The sequence below is a fragment of the Temnothorax americanus genome, unplaced genomic scaffold (genome assembly GCF_048541705.1).
Source record: "Temnothorax americanus isolate GAGA-0224 unplaced genomic scaffold, ASM4854170v1 Scaffold27, whole genome shotgun sequence".
Classification (NCBI taxonomy): domain Eukaryota; kingdom Metazoa; phylum Arthropoda; class Insecta; order Hymenoptera; family Formicidae; genus Temnothorax; species Temnothorax americanus.
Genome location: NW_027509411.1, coordinates 1710501 through 1732165, shown reverse-complemented (window position 1 = coordinate 1732165; position 21665 = coordinate 1710501). Strand labels below are relative to the sequence as shown.

General features: G+C 32.3%; 1 protein-coding gene and 2 long non-coding RNA genes across 7 annotated transcripts; 1 reads left to right on the top strand and 2 right to left on the bottom strand.

The window, feature by feature from the left end:
• Positions 1–414: 414 nt before the first annotated feature.
• Positions 415–10662, bottom strand: Cds (CDP-diacylglycerol synthase). 2 transcript variants are annotated; one of them, XM_077409854.1, is made up of 10 exons: positions 10360–10662; positions 7190–7314; positions 7012–7108; positions 6737–6913; positions 6026–6228; positions 5797–5953; positions 5571–5723; positions 5364–5495; positions 5141–5275; positions 415–5000 (listed from the first exon to the last, which is right to left on the bottom strand). In XM_077409854.1, exons 1-10 carry the CDS (start codon positions 10438–10440, stop codon positions 4917–4919), a joined length of 1344 nt encoding a protein of 447 aa, XP_077265980.1. In that variant the 5' UTR covers positions 10441–10662; the 3' UTR covers positions 415–4916. The 2 variants fall into 2 exon arrangements, with proteins under 2 accessions (XP_077265980.1, XP_077265981.1); XM_077409855.1 differs by lacking the exon at positions 10360–10662 and adding an exon at positions 9227–9434.
• A 41-nt stretch (positions 10663–10703) lies between these two features.
• LOC143899517 (uncharacterized) lies at positions 10704–21087 on the bottom strand. 4 transcript variants are annotated; one of them, XR_013257521.1, is made up of 5 exons: positions 20863–21087; positions 20643–20766; positions 20288–20531; positions 11427–11782; positions 10704–10852 (listed from the first exon to the last, which is right to left on the bottom strand). It is a non-coding gene; the product is annotated as an uncharacterized LOC143899517 (long non-coding RNA). The 4 variants fall into 4 exon arrangements; XR_013257519.1 differs by lacking the exon at positions 10704–10852 and having other exon boundaries at positions 11172–11782; positions 20863–21069; XR_013257520.1 differs by lacking the exon at positions 10704–10852 and having other exon boundaries at positions 11172–11782; positions 20288–20522; positions 20863–21069.
• Positions 18762–19713, top strand: LOC143899518 (uncharacterized). Its single transcript, XR_013257523.1, has 3 exons — positions 18762–19278; positions 19374–19497; positions 19607–19713. It is a non-coding gene; the product is annotated as an uncharacterized LOC143899518 (long non-coding RNA).
• Positions 21088–21665: the final 578 nt, after the last annotated feature.

The following is a 21665-nucleotide window of genomic DNA, read 5'->3' as shown; positions in this document are numbered from 1 at the left end:
AAATTCAAAAGGAATATAATGGAAAGAAGATTTAATATTTATCGATGATAATAAGCCTAATCCTAGATCTGTACAGCATGGTAACGTTAGGGGAATATGACGACAGCTCACGACGTAACAGCCAATTAGCTTCCGATAAATAGAAAAAGGAGAAAAACGAAAAATTTTAAACTCTAAACTCTGTTCTAAAATCTCTATTCTTTTCAAAAATTTTTTTCTTTTACTATTTACATTTTATGATTACGAACCGATATGCATAAGAAAGATCGGGAAAATAAAGAAAACGCTTAATAATCTTAGATAGAGGAATTCGATTGTAACATAATAATGTAATATAGATGGCAACGAAATAAAATAATTTTGTGTAATAGCGGAACGGTGAAATGTATAATAAAACGATTGTGTTTAACAGCGTTAATCTTTCAGGATTTTATTTTTTTTATCGCTACATAAATATATCATCATATATTAAAACTCAGGTTATCCCGAATTTAAAATTGTATATAATTTGTAACATAGTTCTTCGAGTAACTTCCATCTATACTCTATACATTTATATATACTTTTTCTCTTATATTTTCTATTAAATAAATATACATGTATATATAATATATGTTTGATCCATTTATCATTATATCTCTCTAATGCCTCGTAAGTTTTTCGCTATAGAAAACGTTTATAAGTAAAAAGGCATCTACAAACTCAAAGTTTTTAATTAGACATGTATATTCCCAGGAAAAAAAGTTCATATATAATTATGTATAAAATATGTTTATGTAAATTTTTTCTTTTTTTTGTACAATCTTTGTTCGTATGTATAATTATATTATATGTAGGCAATTTTTTCTCATGTCTTCAAACTTAACTTTCTTGTAAAAAAAGAAAAAAAATTAATGCAAAAATAATTTTTTAAATTCTTATTATTTTTCTTGTATTTACGAACAGAGATTATACAAGAGAAAGAAAACATATATGGACATATTTTATATATAATTGTATAATTACAGGTGATAAATTTTCTTTCGGATTCTCTTTTTGAGATTTGCTCAAACCTTAATTGAAATAGCCTTGAAATATTGAACGAAGAAATAATGCCACAATATTTATCGTTATACGGCAACGGCGACACTAAAATTAAAATCGAAGTGTGAAGTAATAGAAATGAATTGATTGCATGAATCGATAGAAATGATTGTATGTCTGTTGAATTAAGCGCAATTCATTCAACATTTCAAAACAATAACAATAATCAGATCTGAGCATCATACTTTAGCAGTATGTACCGCATAATATTGTATCGTACATATAATTTATATTGATCTAATTACGCAAAGCTAGTTTTGATTGTGCCATATCAATTCAGCGCATATAATTTACGTAAGAAATCTATATTTATCAAGCACGATTGGCACAATTGTAGGACAGTATCGGAACTAATTGGGAGCACAATAAAGTAATTTCTAACTAATATCTGTCGAAAAGATTTCATTCCTAAGATTGTTTTTCAATTAGTGTTTGCCTAGATGTTTCCACAATATTGCACGGTAAGGCAAATTAGATAATTATAGGACCATATTTTTTATCAATTGTATAATACACCACAGAATTGTTCACTACACTAATACAAACGTGGTAGACAGATCTCTCTCCATTTCCATTTATCAATTTTCTATTTTTCCAGCTAGTGGAAAATGCGATTAATAAATAGAGATTGATTTTGTCTGAATAATTATTTTTATAATAAACCAAAAATATTAATTGGCCTGACTGGTAGTAATTTATTAATATTAATGACGTTTCGACCTTTACTTTGGGTCCTTTTCAAGTTAAAAAAAATTTTTATAACTTTGACACACAATGATCTGTAAGTTTAATATCTGTACTTTGTTTTACTTTATTAATGGCATTTGTGTATTTTCGGCAATTTATGTTGTTACACCATTGGCAAATTAACTTGAAAAGGACCCAAAGTAGAGGTCGAAACGTCGTTAATATTAATAAATTACTGCCAATCAGGCCGATTAACATTTTTGGTTTATTATTTCATCACTGGCGAAGAATTGTTTTATTGAATTATTTTTATGTATAATCTTTTTCACTATGTTGTGTTATATATATATACTATATACCCAGCAAACACCGATATATAACAGTTACATAGTCCTAATATACCGAAATGTAACACGTAATATAACGTGTAAGTTATACGAAATGTAGATGTTAGTTATAATTTCCTACTTATACGAACTTGCAGCTATGTAACAAAAATGTTATGTTACAAAAAAAATGTATGGTTATTGATCACTCTTTATTCCCCTATATTACTATAAATTATATTTCAATGGAAAAAATTGCTATTAATGACAGTAATTATATACTGTCAATCCCAAAGTGTGCACAATACAACTAATACAAGTTTTGCTGTACTGTAATTTATATACCGTTTTTATACCACTGTTTATCATATTTTATGTATGAGAAAGGTTGCCATCTAACGGCGATGATCCGACATTTACATATAACTAATTGTACAGAACAGTAATACAAATAAGTATAATATATTTAAGTTATGTTGCTGTTGTAACCAATAAATAACAGCAATATAACAGTTTTAAAACAGACTTATATCGCAGTTATAAAACTAGACAAGTAAGTGCTCAACATTGAAAATATATAATATCCATTACGTTTCTGTATTATGTAGCAGTCATATTCTGGTGTTTACTGGGAAATACTAGGATTTATATAGAGGTCACAATAATGTTTCGAAGTTTAGCATTATGGATATAACGTAAGTACTACAATCACGGTAACACTGGCTAAATAATTTATGCATTCCACACGGCTCACATATATCAAGCAATTTCATATAAAGGTAGCAAGTTTTTGTCAACTGGCAAGACGTTTTGGATTGTTTTATACGAAATATACGGGTGCTTATATATATATTTACGGCAGGAAAGTTTTGAGATTTGTACTTAAATGCGATATCCGACGTACGTTATTGACGGATTCGGGACACATCGGATCGTTCGTGACAATGAATCATTTCATGACATGACAAAGAATCATTTCGGATGCCATACCAAACCGAAAATTTTCGAAAATCACGAAATCTTGAAAATATATATTTTTCTTTTATAACACTTCGTATTATTATTTTTATCTACTTTTTTATTTTATACAGATAATAATTATATTTTTAAGAATTTTGAACATTTCAGATATCCAAATACTTCTAAGATTTCCTAGGTATGCGAAATTTTCAGAATTTTTCAGATTTTCCGAGACTTCGGTTTGAAAGCCGAATTTGAATTTTTATGTGTAATTGAAAATAATGTTCAAATATATGATTGTTGAAAATTTTTCAAAAAACGGACTCTGCGTCATTATCCAACACCTTCCATTCAAAGTTTTTAGGTACTCGCGTATATTTCGATGATAGTAAAAACAATAATAATCGTATACAATACAAATAACTTTATTAAAATGCAACATGATAATAATGACTCTAGAGATAATCTTTTATTTTATTAAATGAATATGATATAAAAAAGAAGAAAGCATAATGCTAAACTCCTAAGTAGAACCGTTTACCCAACATTAACGACAGTACGTACACGTAACATACAATTACGTTAGGGTATTTTTACTTATACATATAGCAATCAACATTATAATTTTAACAAAAAGAATGCCTTTCATCGAAACAAAGATTATTCATAGAATCGTTAAGATTTTTACATCAATTCTACATAAAAGAACAAACATATAATGTATATGTACAAACGAGATTCGTTTCATACGGAATTTTAAATGCAACTATAACAATGCGATTACAAATAGAAACTACTGAGATCTGCTTATTATAAGTAAAGATATCTCGTTTAAATAGAATAAATTACATAAAATTAGCATTTGGTTCTCTTGGTCTGTATCTTGTAATATTCGATAAAAAACGATAAGCAGGCATTTCAGAAAATGGAGAAAATTTTGCATAAATGCTGCTATGTATAACACAGGATCTTCATAATGAGACTATCTTTGGTTCATATTTTTAGACAAAAATATCTCATATTTCCAACAGTGCCGTAGTTTAATATAAACTATCGCATTCGACAGAATATCGATTATCTAATGTGGAATGCACGAAAATAGTTGAAACTATGATAGATCCATCCAACTGATTACTTTTAAACCAGATTAATCAGTAGTGCAGTTGGGACAGAAAGGTTGTCCCATTTGGAAGTGAATAAGCACTAATGCACGTAGCTTGCGCAGTAATTCATCATACGAGTAGACAAACAAGATGTCAAATATATTGAACTGTTAAAAAAATTGGTAATTGCTGACACATGGTAGCTGGATATTAAATATAAATAGGATGCGTTCCGAAACTCAACCGGACAACCTTTCTATTCCCAACTGTTTGTACATTGTACATATTATAAATTTTTACTTCAGTAACTTATATATCATAGTTCCGGTATATAAAAGTAAATGAGTTCTTAATAATAAGAAATTCATAGAGGACAGAATATATTAAAGAAGACTTTTTTTTTAATTTAACACCTTTTATAAAAAAAATAAAATAAAAAATTAAATGAAAAATGAGATTAGGAAGAAATATTTTCATCTCTGGCTACATTATTTTCAATTAGATAATCCCATCACGTTATGATATGACCCTTACAAGTCTACAAATTACAAAATAAACTTCATCTCGTCACAGTTTAACAAATCATTATAATTATTTGATACTAATTGCATTGTCATCTGTGTATAACATCTGCTGAAATATTAGAAAAGGCGGGAAATCTTTTCTAATATCTTCTAATAGGTAAAAATAATCCCTGCAGCAGTTTTGCTATTAAATACATATTTCAACTTAAAAAATATTAATTTTATTTAAAATATTAATTTAGCATACCCCTATTTTCCAACGAATCTCTTAGCGTTTGGAAAAGTTGCAACTGTTGTTCTGGCTTCAGGCTGTAAACCTAAATCGAAAGATATAAAAAATTATGTTTACTTATTTCTTGTCATATTAATTTATAATGCAAAGGAAAAATTAATATTGTCAACATTCGTTCTTATACTATAAACAATTATACAATTACAATTTTCTCTATTATTTTACCTGCTGTAATAGCTTTTGAGGTGATGCAGTATGAATAAATGAAGAAATATAGACATTCACGAATGTTGCCATTAAATACTGACAATCAAATCTATCCATTAGTCCACCATGGCCGGGGATTACATCACCGAAGTCCTGCAAAGTCATAAAAAGAAAATAATTGTGTAAAATAAAATATAATAATGTAAAAATGTATAAGTCAAATGACATAATACTAAATTACCTTAATCTTGAACGCTCGTTTGAATCCGCTAGCAAAGAATCCTCCAAATGGACCAATTACAGAGCTGAATATTGACAACGACAACGAATGTAGCATAAATGGATACACCGTCAAGGTAGATTTTCCATTTAACTGCACGTATTAAAAAATAATTGAGCATTCATACAGTATACGATTAAAAACATTCTATGTAAAAAGATACGTTACCATTCTTGATATCACTTGAAAACTACTTGGCAAAGTATATTCTTGTGGTTGGAACAAGCTCGACGGTTCACAATCCATAGTCATTCTTCCCAGAGGTTCGCTGTACTCGATAGGACAGACGAAATAGCGGTACTGACACATAACGTAGGACATCTAAACAACAGTACTACATTAGTACACGATCATCGATCTTACTTCCATTGATTATTTACATAAAACACGTTACCAGTAATCCAAGTATGACAGTTGAAATACCGCCACCGATAAAGCCCTCCCAAGTCTTCTTCGGGGACAATTTTATTAATGGTGTTCGTCCAAAAAAGAAGCCAAACATGTATGCCATCACATCGTTTATGACAATCATACTGACAGGTACGATAAACCTAAATTGACATAATTAATAAAATAAGTAATTATTTTATACAGTGTATCATTTTGATAGGTAATATACATACCATATCAATCCTTCAAATATATTCTGGATGATGAGATAGCTCTGTGTTACGACAATAAGTAACACGACATGCGTCCAAGCAAATAGGGAGAATTGCTTCATATAATATTTTTTCACGAGAGAGAGTACAAACCATACAAAGCCAACGATATAAAGACAGAATGAGACAAATCGATGGTATGTAACAAGCACACGTAGATATCCCTAAAGACAATAAAGAATAAAATTATTATTTGCATCATATATGTTGCGTGCGTATATGATATGTATATTATGATCAAAGCCCGAAACGCGGCATTCCTAGGATTGACTTTGACCAAGACGCTTGGTTGTTCGGCAGAATTAATTAGTCAATCCTAGAACTGCCCGCGTTTCGGGCTTTGATCATAACATGTATACTAATTTAACCAAGTATTCTTAATATTATTTTCTCCACTCTATTATTTCTATATTAAATAACTTTAATAAGAAAGCCTCACACAATGATAAAGCCATAACAAAAGTATTGAGATAAGGCTTGTTAAGGCTTTGCTATTGATTTAAACTAACGCTATAATGCGTTTTACAAATGGTATTTTTTCTTTCTGAAAACATTACAAGTAGCATTTATATAAGCACGTAACTTGTATGAATTATACAACTTTGCACACACAAGGATCAATATTTTCTTTTTATGAAGTTTGCGACTCAGATTGGAAAAGGTAACACTTACCGTTCGATTAATCACCACTGCAAAATAATCCATTAAATTTTCCCCGTAGAAAAAGTAATTCGAGGTAATCAAAAAATACCACGATAAAGATCTGAACCATGGTAGACCATGAATTCTATATACAGCGTATCCAATATTAATAATCTCTTCGAAGCATTTTACTTGCACAATCAACGTCTATAAAAAGAGATATAAAATATTAATCTTTTACACACGCACAAATACAAAGATACATTGTATTACTTAATTGTACAAATATTTAGAAGCAAACTTACTGTAATCATCAATGCCAACGGACCCCCATAAATAATGAGACAAAACCCGGCTATCATAAACCAAGTGAAAATAGTTCTAATTATCCAATTTCGCCAACTGCAAGAAATCACAGCATTAGAAGTTCATATAGAATTAAAATAAAGTAATTACACACTTCAAATGAAGAATAATATTTACCGATCTGGAAGACCGGAAAGAATGGAACTTAAAATGTGCGGGGTATGGTCAGTTCCTTGAGGTAGAGTTTTCGCCAAGTCCTCCACCTCCAATTTCGCATCGTCTTCAGATTCAACATCTTCTTTCTGAATGGAAGTAAAAAAAGTTATTGACGTAAATTATACTGAACGTTAAACCGTGTGTTAACACATACACACATCTCATTAAATATGTATCATTAAATATATCTTTAAATATACTAACAAACACATTCCAAGTATTTATTATAATAGATATTTATATAAGGAAACACTTGTAAGGTAAATATTTTATTTTAGGAGTATTAATTCTTTCGCATCTAAATTAATAACTATAGAAGATAGTCAAAGATACATATATTCAAAAGTAAAAAAGTATAGATAGTAGTAATATTTTATTTCATAATTCTGAGCATAGCATAATTCAGAGTATGCAAATCAGAGTTAAAACCAGGATTCCTATAAATTTCAAGATTACTCTACATGCATTTTTTACGTTATGTTAACACAAATTTTTTTCATTATAAATAATGTAAATTATTATAAATTAAATGATTAATTAATTAATTGACTTCTTTGAACTGTAATTTTGCGAACAATCCTACACAAGAATAAAAAGTTTTAGTAAATTAGATTAAATGCATTTAAGTTATTTATTAACAGTACATTATAACATATAAGAAAAATTGGATTTTTAAGGCTCCTGCACAATGACAAATATAAGGAACAAGGACATTAGGGACATTAGTGATTAGAAATAAGAAATCAGGAATAAAGCTGGTGTAGCATTAATACACGGCTTCCGATAGGTTAAAAATCTATCGCCTGTGTTATTCCCTGTTTCTGTTGCCTGCATGTATTTTTCATCGTGCATCCAACTTTATTCTTGATTCTTTAGTCCTAATCGCTAATATCTGTTCCTTGTTCCTTATATTTTTCATTGTACGGAGGCCTTCACGCTTTAAATATAATAATCTATATATCTACATGTATACAATGAGAAGTATGCTTAACGTGTCATCTCACTGAGATGACTCATCTGTGTAAACAATGAATAATCTCTAATTAAATTATCGGAAATTCGTATTTCGTCAAAAATATCAGAAGTTAATATTTTGTTTGCAATTTTATTTACAGTGCTATTACTTGGTTTGGGCACAACTTTTAGGATGCTATGAAAAATTAATAATGGTTTTATACTTAAAAAAACCATTATGTAGTGTGTTGCAAACCGTGAATTAAGGAATACTGCTTCATCATTTAAAAGCTCACAGGAAGGTTAGCGTTAATAACATAGTTTTTATAGTATCATATGTAACTCTTATATGTCATTGTACAGTTAATAAATTATAACCGAAACGCATAGAATGATCTAGTCTAAAACTACTTTTTATTTTTGAAGGACTATTTGCAAAAATACAGTTAGGAAAAATTAATATAAATTAGTCAATCAATCTGTCAATTTATAATAATTTACATTAGATTGTTTAATGAAAAAAGTTCGTGCAAACATAACGTGAACAATATGTAAATAATCCATGTAGATGTAATCTTGAAATTTACGGTACAATTCTGAATATAAGACATGAGACTAAATATAGAAATATTATGATGTATGCTGTGACCTATGAGCCTTTAAACGACAAAAGGCAGTATTGCTTGTTAGTTCACCATTGCAACACACATAATACGTAGAAATATTTCTTTTTATCACAGCTATAAAATTAGAATTTTTAAAAGTATTTATTAATTTTTTATATCATCTTGAAAATTGTGCTCAAACTAAATTTACTAAATACCTAATAGCACTAAAAATACAACAACCAAAACATAAATTCCAGTATTTCTAATTCGAATATAAAATGTTCGATGAATTATAGATATGGATTATTCATTGTTTACATAGATGACACGTTAAACACAATTTACATTGTATACACGTAGATGTAAATTATATTTTATCGTGTAAACGCCAAATATTCTCGTTAAAATCACAGACATATTACATAAATATCTATACCTATTATTTTCACATATACAAATATGCACATTTGTTGTAAATACCCCTAATATCGAAATGAAGAATGGAATGAAATAAAATGGAATCAAAAGATAGAACAGTATCGTGTTACGTGGAAATTAAATATTCGCGGCAATTAAAATGCATCGTAGAAACACGCGAGGATACATTTATCTAATTAAAAAATCGTCGCGCAAACTTTACGATCGTCGCGAGCGGCGGACCCAGGGGAGGACGAAGGAAGGACGAAAGAACGAGTGGTGGCAAGTAGGCGCGTTAAAGGTTAAAGGTTTTCTCTCTCATTTCTCCCGTCACCCCCTCGGGACGCAATCATGCGAACCTCGTGTGATCCAATAAGCTCGACTTCGTTCTTCAACGAGAAATCGTCGGCGCCGTTACTTATGGAAGATTCACATTGCGTCCGATCACGTCCGATGTTCGACGTACGACGATCCGATATCCAATAACAGAATTTATTATTAGAGACAAAAATTTCCTATTGGATGTCGGATCGTCGTACGTCGAACATCGGACGCAGTGTGAATCCTCCATTATATCTCTCGCTTGTCTCGGGCAGCTGATCTACTCCAAAACACCCCCCCCCCGTCACCCATCCCAACCGGGAAAAATGCATTATTTACTTCGCGTGCGCAGTTGCGCACCCGCGTGTGTGCGTACGCGCGAATACCGAGGATGCGTTTGTGTATGCGTTAGGACTCAGACACAAGAAAAATAAGGAATAAAATAAAGGAATAAGGAATAAGGCGTGTTGCATCTTACTTTAATGTACGTGTACTGAAGTGAGATGCGACATTCCCTTATTCCTTATTTTTCTCATTGTGTCTGAGCCTTTATGAAGGCCTTTACATATCCGTGACACGTACAGACTTATCCGTATCCGTAGCGCGGCATCCGAAACCACGCACGATGTGTTAGTAGTAGCTGTCAAATACGTGTCAACAAATAACCGCCCGTACGTCGTGCCAACAGCGCAGATCGATAGCCGAAGCCGTTGAACGGCGGTCGCGTAAATATCGACACTGTGGACTGCTGTGGACGCCAGAATTCCCTTCGGAATGTTCGCGACACGGAAAAAAAAGAACGACGGAAGGATAGGAATCTCGTCAATTTACCTGATCATCGCTGACGTCCCGCGACGCTGCCGCTGACGACGTCGCGTCGCCGACAGTCGTTCTCTTGCGCACCTCCGACATCGGCTCGACGCGGCGGCCGCGGACACTTAAGGTAGAGTCGCGATTAAGTGGATTGTCACTATTGTCAGCCTCGCGATTCGCGACGCGGCGGAAAGACACGTGAAACTCGAACGAGAATCGAACGCCGATACGTGAGCGCGCGCACGCGACCGCGTATTTACATATTTCGTGGAGTCAGATTTCAGACTAATTCAGACGACCGAGTACGGACGACTGTGTGGGCTGTGGAAGCGGACGTGACGGGCATGGTATAAATACAAGGGTATGCTCTTGCGCACGCGACCAATCAGAATTGTCGAAGTGTGACGTCACAGATAAGCGGTAAATTTAAAACTGCTGTTTCCAAACAGCTTATGTTAGCGGCATTCTCGTCAGATATATTATTTTAATTTCAAGTTTGCAGGGAAAAAATCTGTTGTAAAGTAATAGTTTATGAATTAATAAATACTCTGTAATAAAATATAATATAAATAAACATTATAAACTTAATAAATATAGAAAAGTTTACAAAACAAATATATAAAAATGTTAATATTTTTTTTACTTTGTTTGACAGCTTTCCTCCTCATATCACTTTATAGGGATTAAATAACAACAATAATAATAACAACATATATAAAGATGCTATGAAAAAGATTTATTATTCGTAAATTTGGTTAACTTTTTTTTCTTATTCTTAAATCTATTTTGTACAGCAATGGTTCGATTAATTTCGCGTACCCTAATGTAGGTTCTTGTCCTAACAAGACATAGCAAGACCTCTCTTGGCAGTTCGATAGGTTTTAATGCAATTTCTATTTTATCCGTAAGTTTCTTGAAGATGAATTTGTCTTTACTAAGCTTTGAACCGTGATACTTGGAGAATTCTGTGTTCATAATATGTGCAGCTTTTAAAAGATCAGACGATGGGTACATGCATTTCTCTCGGGAAATAAATTGTAACCAATCTAGATCATTGACAATTGGTAGCTCGCATGTTTTAATACCTAGTGTGTCGAAGCACCAGGGCCATATTTAATTGTGGTCCAATGGGTCCAATCAGATTCTAGCCGAGTGTGACGTCACACTTTGACTGCGCAGTGGGTGTCCACGGGATGAGCATACCCTTGTATTTATACCATGGTGACGGGCACGCGCGTCGCATCACTCGCATCACGTCTCGTTCCGATGCATCGCACTTGCGCGAGGTGAACACCGGATTACGAGAATACGAGGAGAACCGACCTCTATGAAGTTGGCCGGACAACTTCAACGTATCGAACTTTCATTAATTGGAATCGATTGGTGGTCGTTTGGTGGTCTTTGGTAGTCTAGTCCGATCGTTTGGTGGTTAGTCGTTTTCCTGTAAAATAAAAATGAAATTTCCGGTGTGAAGTTAGCCGGACTATTTTTATTTTTCAACCAATTTAACTTTTTTATAGCTCATTCGACGCGGAATCGTTTGGTGGTCACGAATATCATCATAAAAACGTTTGGTGGTCAACCGTTTTCCTAGAAAATAGAAAAAAACCGTATGCGCATAATGCCGGACATATCACCTCTGTGCCACTAGTCGGAACAATTGTATTTATCACCCAAATTGACTTTGATAGGGCTCAATCGACGCGGAATCGTTTGGTGGTCACAAATATCGTAATTAAAACGTTTGGTGGTCAACCGTTTTCCTAGAAAATAGAAAAAAACCGTATGCGCATAATGCCGGACATATCACCTCTGTGCCACTAGTCGGAACAATTGTATTTATCACCCAAATTGACTTTGATAGGGCTCAATCGACGCGGAATCGTTTGGTGGTCACAAATATCGTAATTAAAACGTTTGGTGGTCAATGGTTTTCCTAAGAAATAGAAAAAACCGTACTCTCACGCCATTGGTCGCATGACTCCGTGACGTTGGCTCGGTAATTTGATGAATAAACATTATTTATTAATCAAATTGACTTTCATACGGCTCAATCGACGCGGAATCGTTTGGTGGTCACGAATATCGTAATTAAAACGTTTGGTGGTCAATGGTTTTCCTAAGAAATAGAAAAAACCGTACTCTCACGCTATTGGTCGTATGACCATGTGCTATTAGTCATACGACCAATGGCGTGAGCGCACGGTATTTTCTATTTTTTAGGAAAATGATTGACCACCATACGTTTTAATGACTATATTCGTAACCACCAAACGATTCCGCGTCGATTGTGCCGTATAAAAGTCAATTTGATTGATAAATAATGTTTATCCATCAAATTACCGAGCCAACGTCACGGAGTCATGCGACCAATGGCGTGAGAATACGGTTTTTTCTATATCTCAGAAAAACCATTGACCACCAAACGTTTTAATGACAATATTCGTGACCACCAAACGATTCCCCGTCGATTGAGCCGTATGAAAGTCAATTTGATTGATAAATAATGTTTATCCATTAAATTACCGAGCCAACGGTACGTCACGGAGTAATGCGACCAATGGCGTGAGAGTACGGTTTTTTTCATTTCTTAGGAAAATCATTGACCATCAAACGTTTTAATGACGATATTTGTGACCACCAAACGATTCCGCGTCGATTGAGCCGTATGAAAGTCAATTTAATTGATAAATAATGTTTATCCATCAAATTACCGAGCCAACGTCACGGAATCATGCGACCAATAGCGTGAGAGTACGGTTTTTTCTATTTCTTAGGAAAACCATTGCCACCAAACGTTTTAATTACGATATTCGTGACCACTAAACGATTCCGCGTCGATTGAGCCGTATGAAAGTCAATTTGATTAATAAATAATGTTTATTCATTAAATTACCGAGCCAACGTCACGGAGTCATGCGACCAATGGCGTGAGAGTACGGTTTTTTCTATTTCTTAGGAAAACCATTGACCACCAAACGTTTTAATTACGATATTCGTGACCACCAAACGATTCCGTGTCGATTGAGCTTTATCAAAGTCAATTTGGGTGATAAATACAATTGTTCCGACTCCGACTAGTGGCACAGAGGTGATGATGGTTTTTTCTATTTTCTAGGAAAACGGTTGACCACCAAACGTTTTTATGATGATATTCAAGTTCCGTGAAGTTGGCACCCGACTTTAACAAAATGAATTTTTAAAAAAAGGAAATTGTAGCATTTTCTTTGTAGTTGTTTGTAGTAACAATAATTTCGTTTGTAGTTTTACCGATTTTGCAAAAACAAAGATTTTCAAAAATCACTCTTGCCTAAAATTGAGATATTTGAAATTCGCTTGCGCTATGTGTTTTAGAATCGTTTGTAGTTGTTTGTAGTAACAATAATTTCGTTTGTAGTTTTATCCATTTGGAAATAACGAAAAATTAAAAAAATCACTCTTACTCAAAATTGAGATATTTGAAATTCGCTTGCGCTATGTGTTTTAGAATCGTTTGTAGTTGTTTGTAGTAACAATAATTTCGTTTGTAGTTGAATAATATAAAAGTTACAACGTATTTGCAATATACAAATAACGTATTTATCTCAATTTTAAAGATATCTCGAACCCGCTTGCGCTATGTGTTTTAGAATCCTTTGTAGTTGTTTGTAGTAACAATAATTTTGTTTGTAGTGGAATAATTTAAAAGTTGCAATGTATTTGTAATAAACAAGTTACGTATTTTTGTCAATTTTAAAGATATCTCGAATCCGCTTGCGCCATGTGTTTTAGAATCGTTTGTAGTTGTTTGTAGTAACAATAATTTCGTTTGTAGTTTTATCCATTTGGAAATAACGAAAAATTAAAAAATCACTCTTACTCAAAATTGAGATATTTGAAATTCGCTTGCGCTATGTGTTTTAGAATCGTTTGTAGTTGTTTGTAGTAACAATAATTTCGTTTGTAGTTTTATCCATTTGGAAATAACGAAAAATTAAAAAAATCACTCTTACTCAAAATTGAGATATTTGAAATTCGTTCGCGCTATGTGTTTTAGAATCGTTTGTAGTTGTTTGTAGTAACAATAATTTCGTTTGTAGTTGAATAATATAAAAGTTACAACGTATTTGCAATATACAAATAACGTATTTATCTCAATTTTAAAGATATCTCGAACCCGCTTGCGCTATGTGTTTTAGAATCCTTTGTAGTTGTTTGTAGTAACAATAATTTTGTTTGTAGTGGAATAACTTAAAAGTTGCAATGTATTTGTAATAAACAAATTACGTATCTTTGTCAATTTTAAAGATATCTCGAATCCGCTTGCGCCATGTGTTTTAGAATCGTTTGTAGTTATTTGTAGTAACATTAATCTCGTTTGTAGTTTTATCCATTTTGCAAAAACAAAAATTTTTTAAAATCACTCTTACCCAAAATTAAGATATTTGAAATTCGCTCGCGCCATGTGTTTTAGAATCGTTTGTAGTTGTTTGTAGTAACAATAATTTCGTTTGTAGTTTTATCCATTTGGAAATAACGAAAAATTAAAAAAATCACTCTTACTCAAAATTGAGATATTTGAAATTCGTTCGCGCTATGTGTTTTAGAATCGTTTGTAGTTGTTTGTAGTAACAATAATTTCGTTTGTAGTTGAATAATATAAAAGTTACAACGTATTTGCAATATACAAATAACGTATTTATCTCAATTTTAAAGATATCTCGAACCCGCTTGCGCTATGTGTTTTAGAATCCTTTGTAGTTGTTTGTAGTAACAATAATTTTGTTTGTAGTGGAATAACTTAAAAGTTGCAATGTATTTGTAATAAACCAATTACGTATCTTTGTCAATTTTAAAGATATCTCGAATCCGCTTGCGCCATGTGTTTTAGAATCGTTTGTAGTTGTTTGTAGTAACAATAATTTCGTTTGTAGTTTTATCCATTTGGAAATAACGAAAAATTAAAAAAATCACTCTTACTCAAAATTGAGATATTTGAAATTCGCTTGCGCTATGTGTTTTAGAATCGTTTGTAGTTGTTTGTAGTAACAATAATTTTGTTTGTAGTTTTATCCATTTGGAAATAACGAAAAATTAAAAAAATCACTCTTACTCAAAATTGAGATATTTGAAATTCGTTCGCGCTATGTGTTTTAGAATCGTTTGTAGTTGTTTGTAGTAACAATAATTTCGTTTGTAGTTGAATAATATAAAAGTTACAACGTATTTGCAATATACAAATAACGTATTTATCTCAATTTTAAAGATATCTCGAACCCGCTTGCGCTATGTGTTTTAGAATCCTTTGTAGTTGTTTGTAGTAACAATAATTTTGTTTGTAGTGGAATAACTTAAAAGTTGCAATGTATTTGTAATAAACAAATTACGTATCTTTGTCAATTTTAAAGATATCTCGAATCCGCTTGCGCCATGTGTTTTAGAATCGTTCGTAGTTGTTTGTAGTAACATTAATGTCGTTTGTAGTTTTATCCGTTTGGAAATAACGAAAAATTAAAAAAATCACTCTTACTCAAAATTGAGATATTTGAAATTCATTCGCGCTATGTGTTTTAGAATCGTTTGTAGTTGTTTGTAGTAACAATAATATTGTTTGTAGTTTTATCCATTTGGAAATAACAAAAAATTAAAAAAATCACTCTTACTCAAAATTGAGATATTTGAAATTCGTTCGCGTTATGTGTTTTAGAATCGTTTGTAGTTGTTTGTAGTAACAATAATTTCGTTTGTAGTTGAATAATATAAAAGTTACAACGTATTTGCAATATACAAATAACGTATTTATCTCAATTTTAAAGATATCTCGAACCCGCTTGCGCTATGTGTTTTAGAATCGTTTGTAGTTGTTTGTAGTAACATCAATTTCGTTTGTAGTGGAATAATTTCTAAGTTACGACGTATTTGTAATAAACAAATAACGTATCTTTGTCAATTTTAAAGATATCTCGAATCCGCTTGCGCCATGTTTCTTAGAATCGTTTGTAGTTTTTGTAGTAACAACAATTTCGTTTGTAGTGGAATAATTTCCAAGTTACGATGTATTTGTAATAAACAAATAACGTATCTCTGTCAATTTTAAAGATATCTCGAATCCGCTTGCGCCACGTGTTTTAGAATCGTTTATAGTTGTCTGACAAAAACGATTCTAAAACACATGGCGCAAGCGGATTCAAGATATCTTTAAAATTGACAAAGATAAGTAATTTGTTTATTACAAATACATTGCAACTTTTAAATTATTCAACTACAAACGAAATTATTGTTACTACAAACAACTACAAACGATTCTAAAACACATAGCGCGAATGAATTTCAAATATCTCAATTTTGAGTAAGAGTGATTTTTTTAATTTTTCGTTATTTCCAAATGGATAAAACTACAAACGAAATTATTGTTACTACAACCAACTACAAACGATTCTAAAACACATAGCGCAAGCGAATTTCAAATATCTCAATTTTGAGTAAGAGTGATTTTTTTAATTTTTCGTTATTTTCAAATGGATAAAACTACAAACGAAATTATTGTTACTACAAACAACTACAAACGATTCTAAAACACATAGCGCAAGCGAATTTCAAATATCTCAATTTTGAGTAAGAGTGATTTTTTTAATTTTTCGTTATTTCCAAATGGATAAAACTACAAACAAAATTATTGTTACTACAAACAACTACAAACGATTCTAAAACACATGGCGCGAGCGAATTTCAAATATCTTAATTTTGGGTAAGAGTGATTTTAAAAAATTTTTGTTTTTGCAAAATGGATAAAACTACAAACGAGATTAATGTTACTACAAATAACTACAAACGATTCTAAAACACATGGCGCAAGCGGATTCGAGATATCTTTAAAATTGACAAAGATACGTAATTGGTTTATTACAAATACATTGCAACTTTTAAGTTATTCCACTACAAAAAAAATTATTGTTACTACAAACAACTACAAAGGATTCTAAAACACATAGCGCAAGCGGGTTCGAGATATCTTTAAAATTGAGATAAATTCGTTATTTGTATATTGCAAATACGTTGTAACTTTTATATTATTCAACTACAAACGAAATTATTGTTACTACAAACAACTACAAACGATTCTAAAACACATAGCGCGAACGAATTTCAAATATCTCAATTTTGAGTAAGAGTGATTTTTTTAATTTTTCGTTATTTCCAAATGGATAAAACTACAAACAAAATTATTGTTACTACAAACAACTACAAACGATTCTAAAACACATGGCGCGAGCGAATTTCAAATATCTTAATTTTGGGTAAGAGTGATTTTAAAAAATTTTTGTTTTTGCAAAATGGATAAAACTACAAACGAGATTAATGTTACTACAAATAACTACAAACGATTCTAAAACACATGGCGCAAGCGGATTCGAGATATCTTTAAAATTGACAAAGATACGTAATTGGTTTATTACAAATACATTGCAACTTTTAAGTTATTCCACTACAAACAAAATTATTGTTACTACAAACAACTACAAAGGATTCTAAAACACATAGCGCAAGCGGGTTCGAGATATCTTTAAAATTGAGATAAATACGTTATTTGTATATTGCAAATACGTTGTAACTTTTATATTATTCAACTACAAACGAAATTATTGTTACTACAAACAACTACAAACGATTCTAAAACACATAGCGCGAATGAATTTCAAATATCTCAATTTTGAGTAAGAGTGATTTTTTTAATTTTTCGTTATTTCCAAATGGATAAAACTACAAACGAAATTATTGTTACTACAAACAACTACAAACGATTCTAAAACACATAGCGCAAGCGAATTTCAAATATCTCAATTTTGAGTAAGAGTGATTTTTTTAATTTTTCGTTATTTCCAAATGGATAAAACTACAAACGAAATTATTGTTACTACAAACAACTACAAACGATTCTAAAACACATAGCGCAAGCGAATTTCAAATATCTCAATTTTAGGCAAGAGTGATTTTTGAAAATCTTTGTTTTTGCAAAATCGGTAAAACTACAAACGAAATTATTGTTACTACAAACAACTACAAAGAAAATGCTACAATTTCCTTTTTTTAAAAATTCATTTTGTTAAAGTCGGGTGCCAACTTCACGGAACTTGATATTCATGACCACCAAACGATTCCGCGTCGAATGAGCTATAAAAAAGTTAAATTGATTAAAAAATAAAAATTGTCCGGCTAAGTTTAAACCGGAAATTTTATTTTTATTTTACAAGAAAACGACTAACCACCAAACGATTGGACTAGACTGCCAAAGACCACCAAACGACCACCAATCGATTCCAATTAATGAAAGTTCGATACGTTGAAGTTGTCCGGCTAACTTCATAGAGGTGGAGAACCGTGAGACACTGGACTGATGAGGTGGCGGTGAGAAGGGGGAGCGAAAACGAGCCTCTCTCGGGTCCTCGGGGGTAAGCGGGGTGAACTCGAAACACTTCGGCATACTTCGGTACATTTCGGTTAATCAATGATAGTTGTCTATGATGATGGTAGGCCGTTTTCGTTGCACTTCTTGTTCTGAACTAGTGCAATAAGTTAGAATGAAACAAATATATTTATCAGAAGTGCAGCGAAAACGAACTGGAGTAAGGCCGGTATTTATAAGTCGAATCTAAAGCTTCGTCTACAATGGCAGCAAGAGTATGCAGTAAAGGGTGCATCCCGATGGAGAAGAAATAGCGGAACGGAACAGTAACGGAAAAGAGATATGGTGGGGGGTTAACCAATCAGAGTAGTTCCGTTTCAATTCCGTTCCGTTATTTAGTGAGTGGGTTCCCCATGGCACGGAGCTGTTACGGAACGGAAAAGAAACGGAAAAATTTCTAACTTATTCTGTCGAAAGTTCGCAAATAAGTGCAGTGGATCGATCGGTTTGCAACATTTTTATTTTTGCAAATAAAGAGCAATATGTCGTCATCGGTAGGTATTACATGTGAAAATAAAATATATATGTTAAAATCCTATGTTATTAATATGTTAATGCTAATTATGTGATATATTTTATTAATTTCTAGAAATTCAAATGTGGATATTGTCGCTGGATTGTTTGGTTCGGTGAAGACGGAAAACTTTCACATTTTTGCTTAGCAAATCATGCGAATTTAATAATGGATAAAGATCGAAATCTCTTTATAAATGGTACGTATATTTGTGTACAAGAGAGGCAATATATATTCAATATAACTAATGGTTAGAATATGTAAATGATATATAAATTTGTTGTAAAACTAAATCTGTTATTATTTAGATTCTTTAGAAACACACGTCGAGAGTGAGAATAACAGCACTGCCTGTGAAAAAGAAAATATTGCTCGATACTAAACAAAACCGTCAAGAACACACTGACGACCACGATACTGAAAAGTTAGATGAAGATTTAATAAGTGCCGTAAAAGAGAGAGCACCGTTATATGATTTTCGCATACCTGTGAAAGAACGAGGAAGAAAACAAAAGTACTGCCTATGGCAAGAAGTCAGCAAATGTTTGAAAGGTTTAAAAGCATTGATATTTATTTACATATTTACTTATTTTCAAGGTTTTTTACACACACACACACACACACGATACATATATACATATATATATTTCTTAATTATACGTGTGTCACAGGTTTATATACCGCTACTGAAGCAGAAAAACGATGGACCTATCTTAAAGATTGTTATAGAAAGGCAAGAAATATGTATAAAAAAAGAAAAACATTGTGCAAAAAAGTGGTGGATTTTGCTTTTTTTTATACATATTTCTTGCCTTTCTATAACAATCTTTAAGATAGGTCCATCGTTTTTCTGCTTAAGTAGCGGTATATAAACCTGTGACACACGTATAATTAAGAAATATATATATGTATATATGTATCGTGTGTGTGTGTGTGTAAAAAACCTTGAAAATAAGTAAATATGTAAATAAATATCAATGCTTTTAAACCTTTCAAACATTTGCTGACTTCTTGCCATAGGCAGTACTTTTGTTTTCTTCCTCGTTCTTTCACAGGTATGCGAAAATCATATAACGGTGCTCTCTCTTTTACGGCACTTATTAAATCTTCATCTAACTTTTCAGTATCGTGGTCGTCAGTGTGTTCTTGACGGTTTTGTTCAGTATCGAGCAATATTTTCTTTTTCACAGGCAGTGCTGTTATTCTCACTCTCGACGTGTGTTTCTAAAAAATCTAAATAATAACAGATTTAGTTTTACAACAAATTTATATATCATTTACATATTCTAACCATTAGTTATATTGAATATATATTGCCTCTTTCTTGTACACAAATATACGTACCATTTATAAAGAGATTTCGATCTTTATCCATTATTAAATTCGCATGATTTGCTAAGCAAGGATGTGAAAGTTTTCCGTCTTCATCGAACCAAACAATCCAGCGACAATATCCACATTTGAATTTCTGGAAATTAATAAAATATATCACATTAATTAGCATTAACATATTAATAACATAGGATTTTAACATATATATTTTATTTTCACATGTAATACCTACCGATGACGACATATTGCTCTTTATTTGCAAAAATAAAAATGTTGCAAACCGATCGATCCACTGCACTTATTTGCGAACTTTCGACAGAATAGGTTAGAAATTTTTCCGTTTCTTTTCCGTTCCGTAACAGCTCCGTGCCATGGGGAACCCACTCACTAAATAACGGAACGGAATTGAAACGGAACTACTCTGATTGGTTAACCCCCCATCATATCTCTTTTCCGTTACTGTTCCGTTCCGCTATTTCTTCTCCATCGGGATGCACTCTAAGGGCCAAGGCACATAGAAAAACTTAAGGTGCGAATTCATGAGACGCTCGTTTCAGCCAGTTTCAGCGTATCGCGAGATCACGTGATTTTGATCTGACGCTAGCGTCAAGCAAAGAAAGCTGGATTTTCTCAGCTTTAAACGTCAAAGCCAAAGCAGCGCGAAGACGCCGAAATTTTGACGCTGTTTTCCTTTTCATGAATTTCAATTGACGCCGGCGTCACGTGTGGTCATGCGACCTTCTTTCTGCTGAAAATGAGCGTCGAGCGTCAGCATGAAAAGGCACCTTTAAGCAGTTAAACTTAAGCAGTAAGAAATCAACGGTATGGATTTGCTACCGCTTAGGGCCGTGCCTTAAGTTCTTGACTGTGATTAGCTGATTTGCTTACTGCTTGAGTTTTACTGCTTAAGTTTTTCTTATGTGTCCGGGCCTTAAGACGTAAGCAGTAAGCTATTGACCAACCACAGTCACAGATTAATAGACAGATAGCCAAAGGTCCGGGTTGAGACGAGACCAGCATTTCTCACTGGTTTCA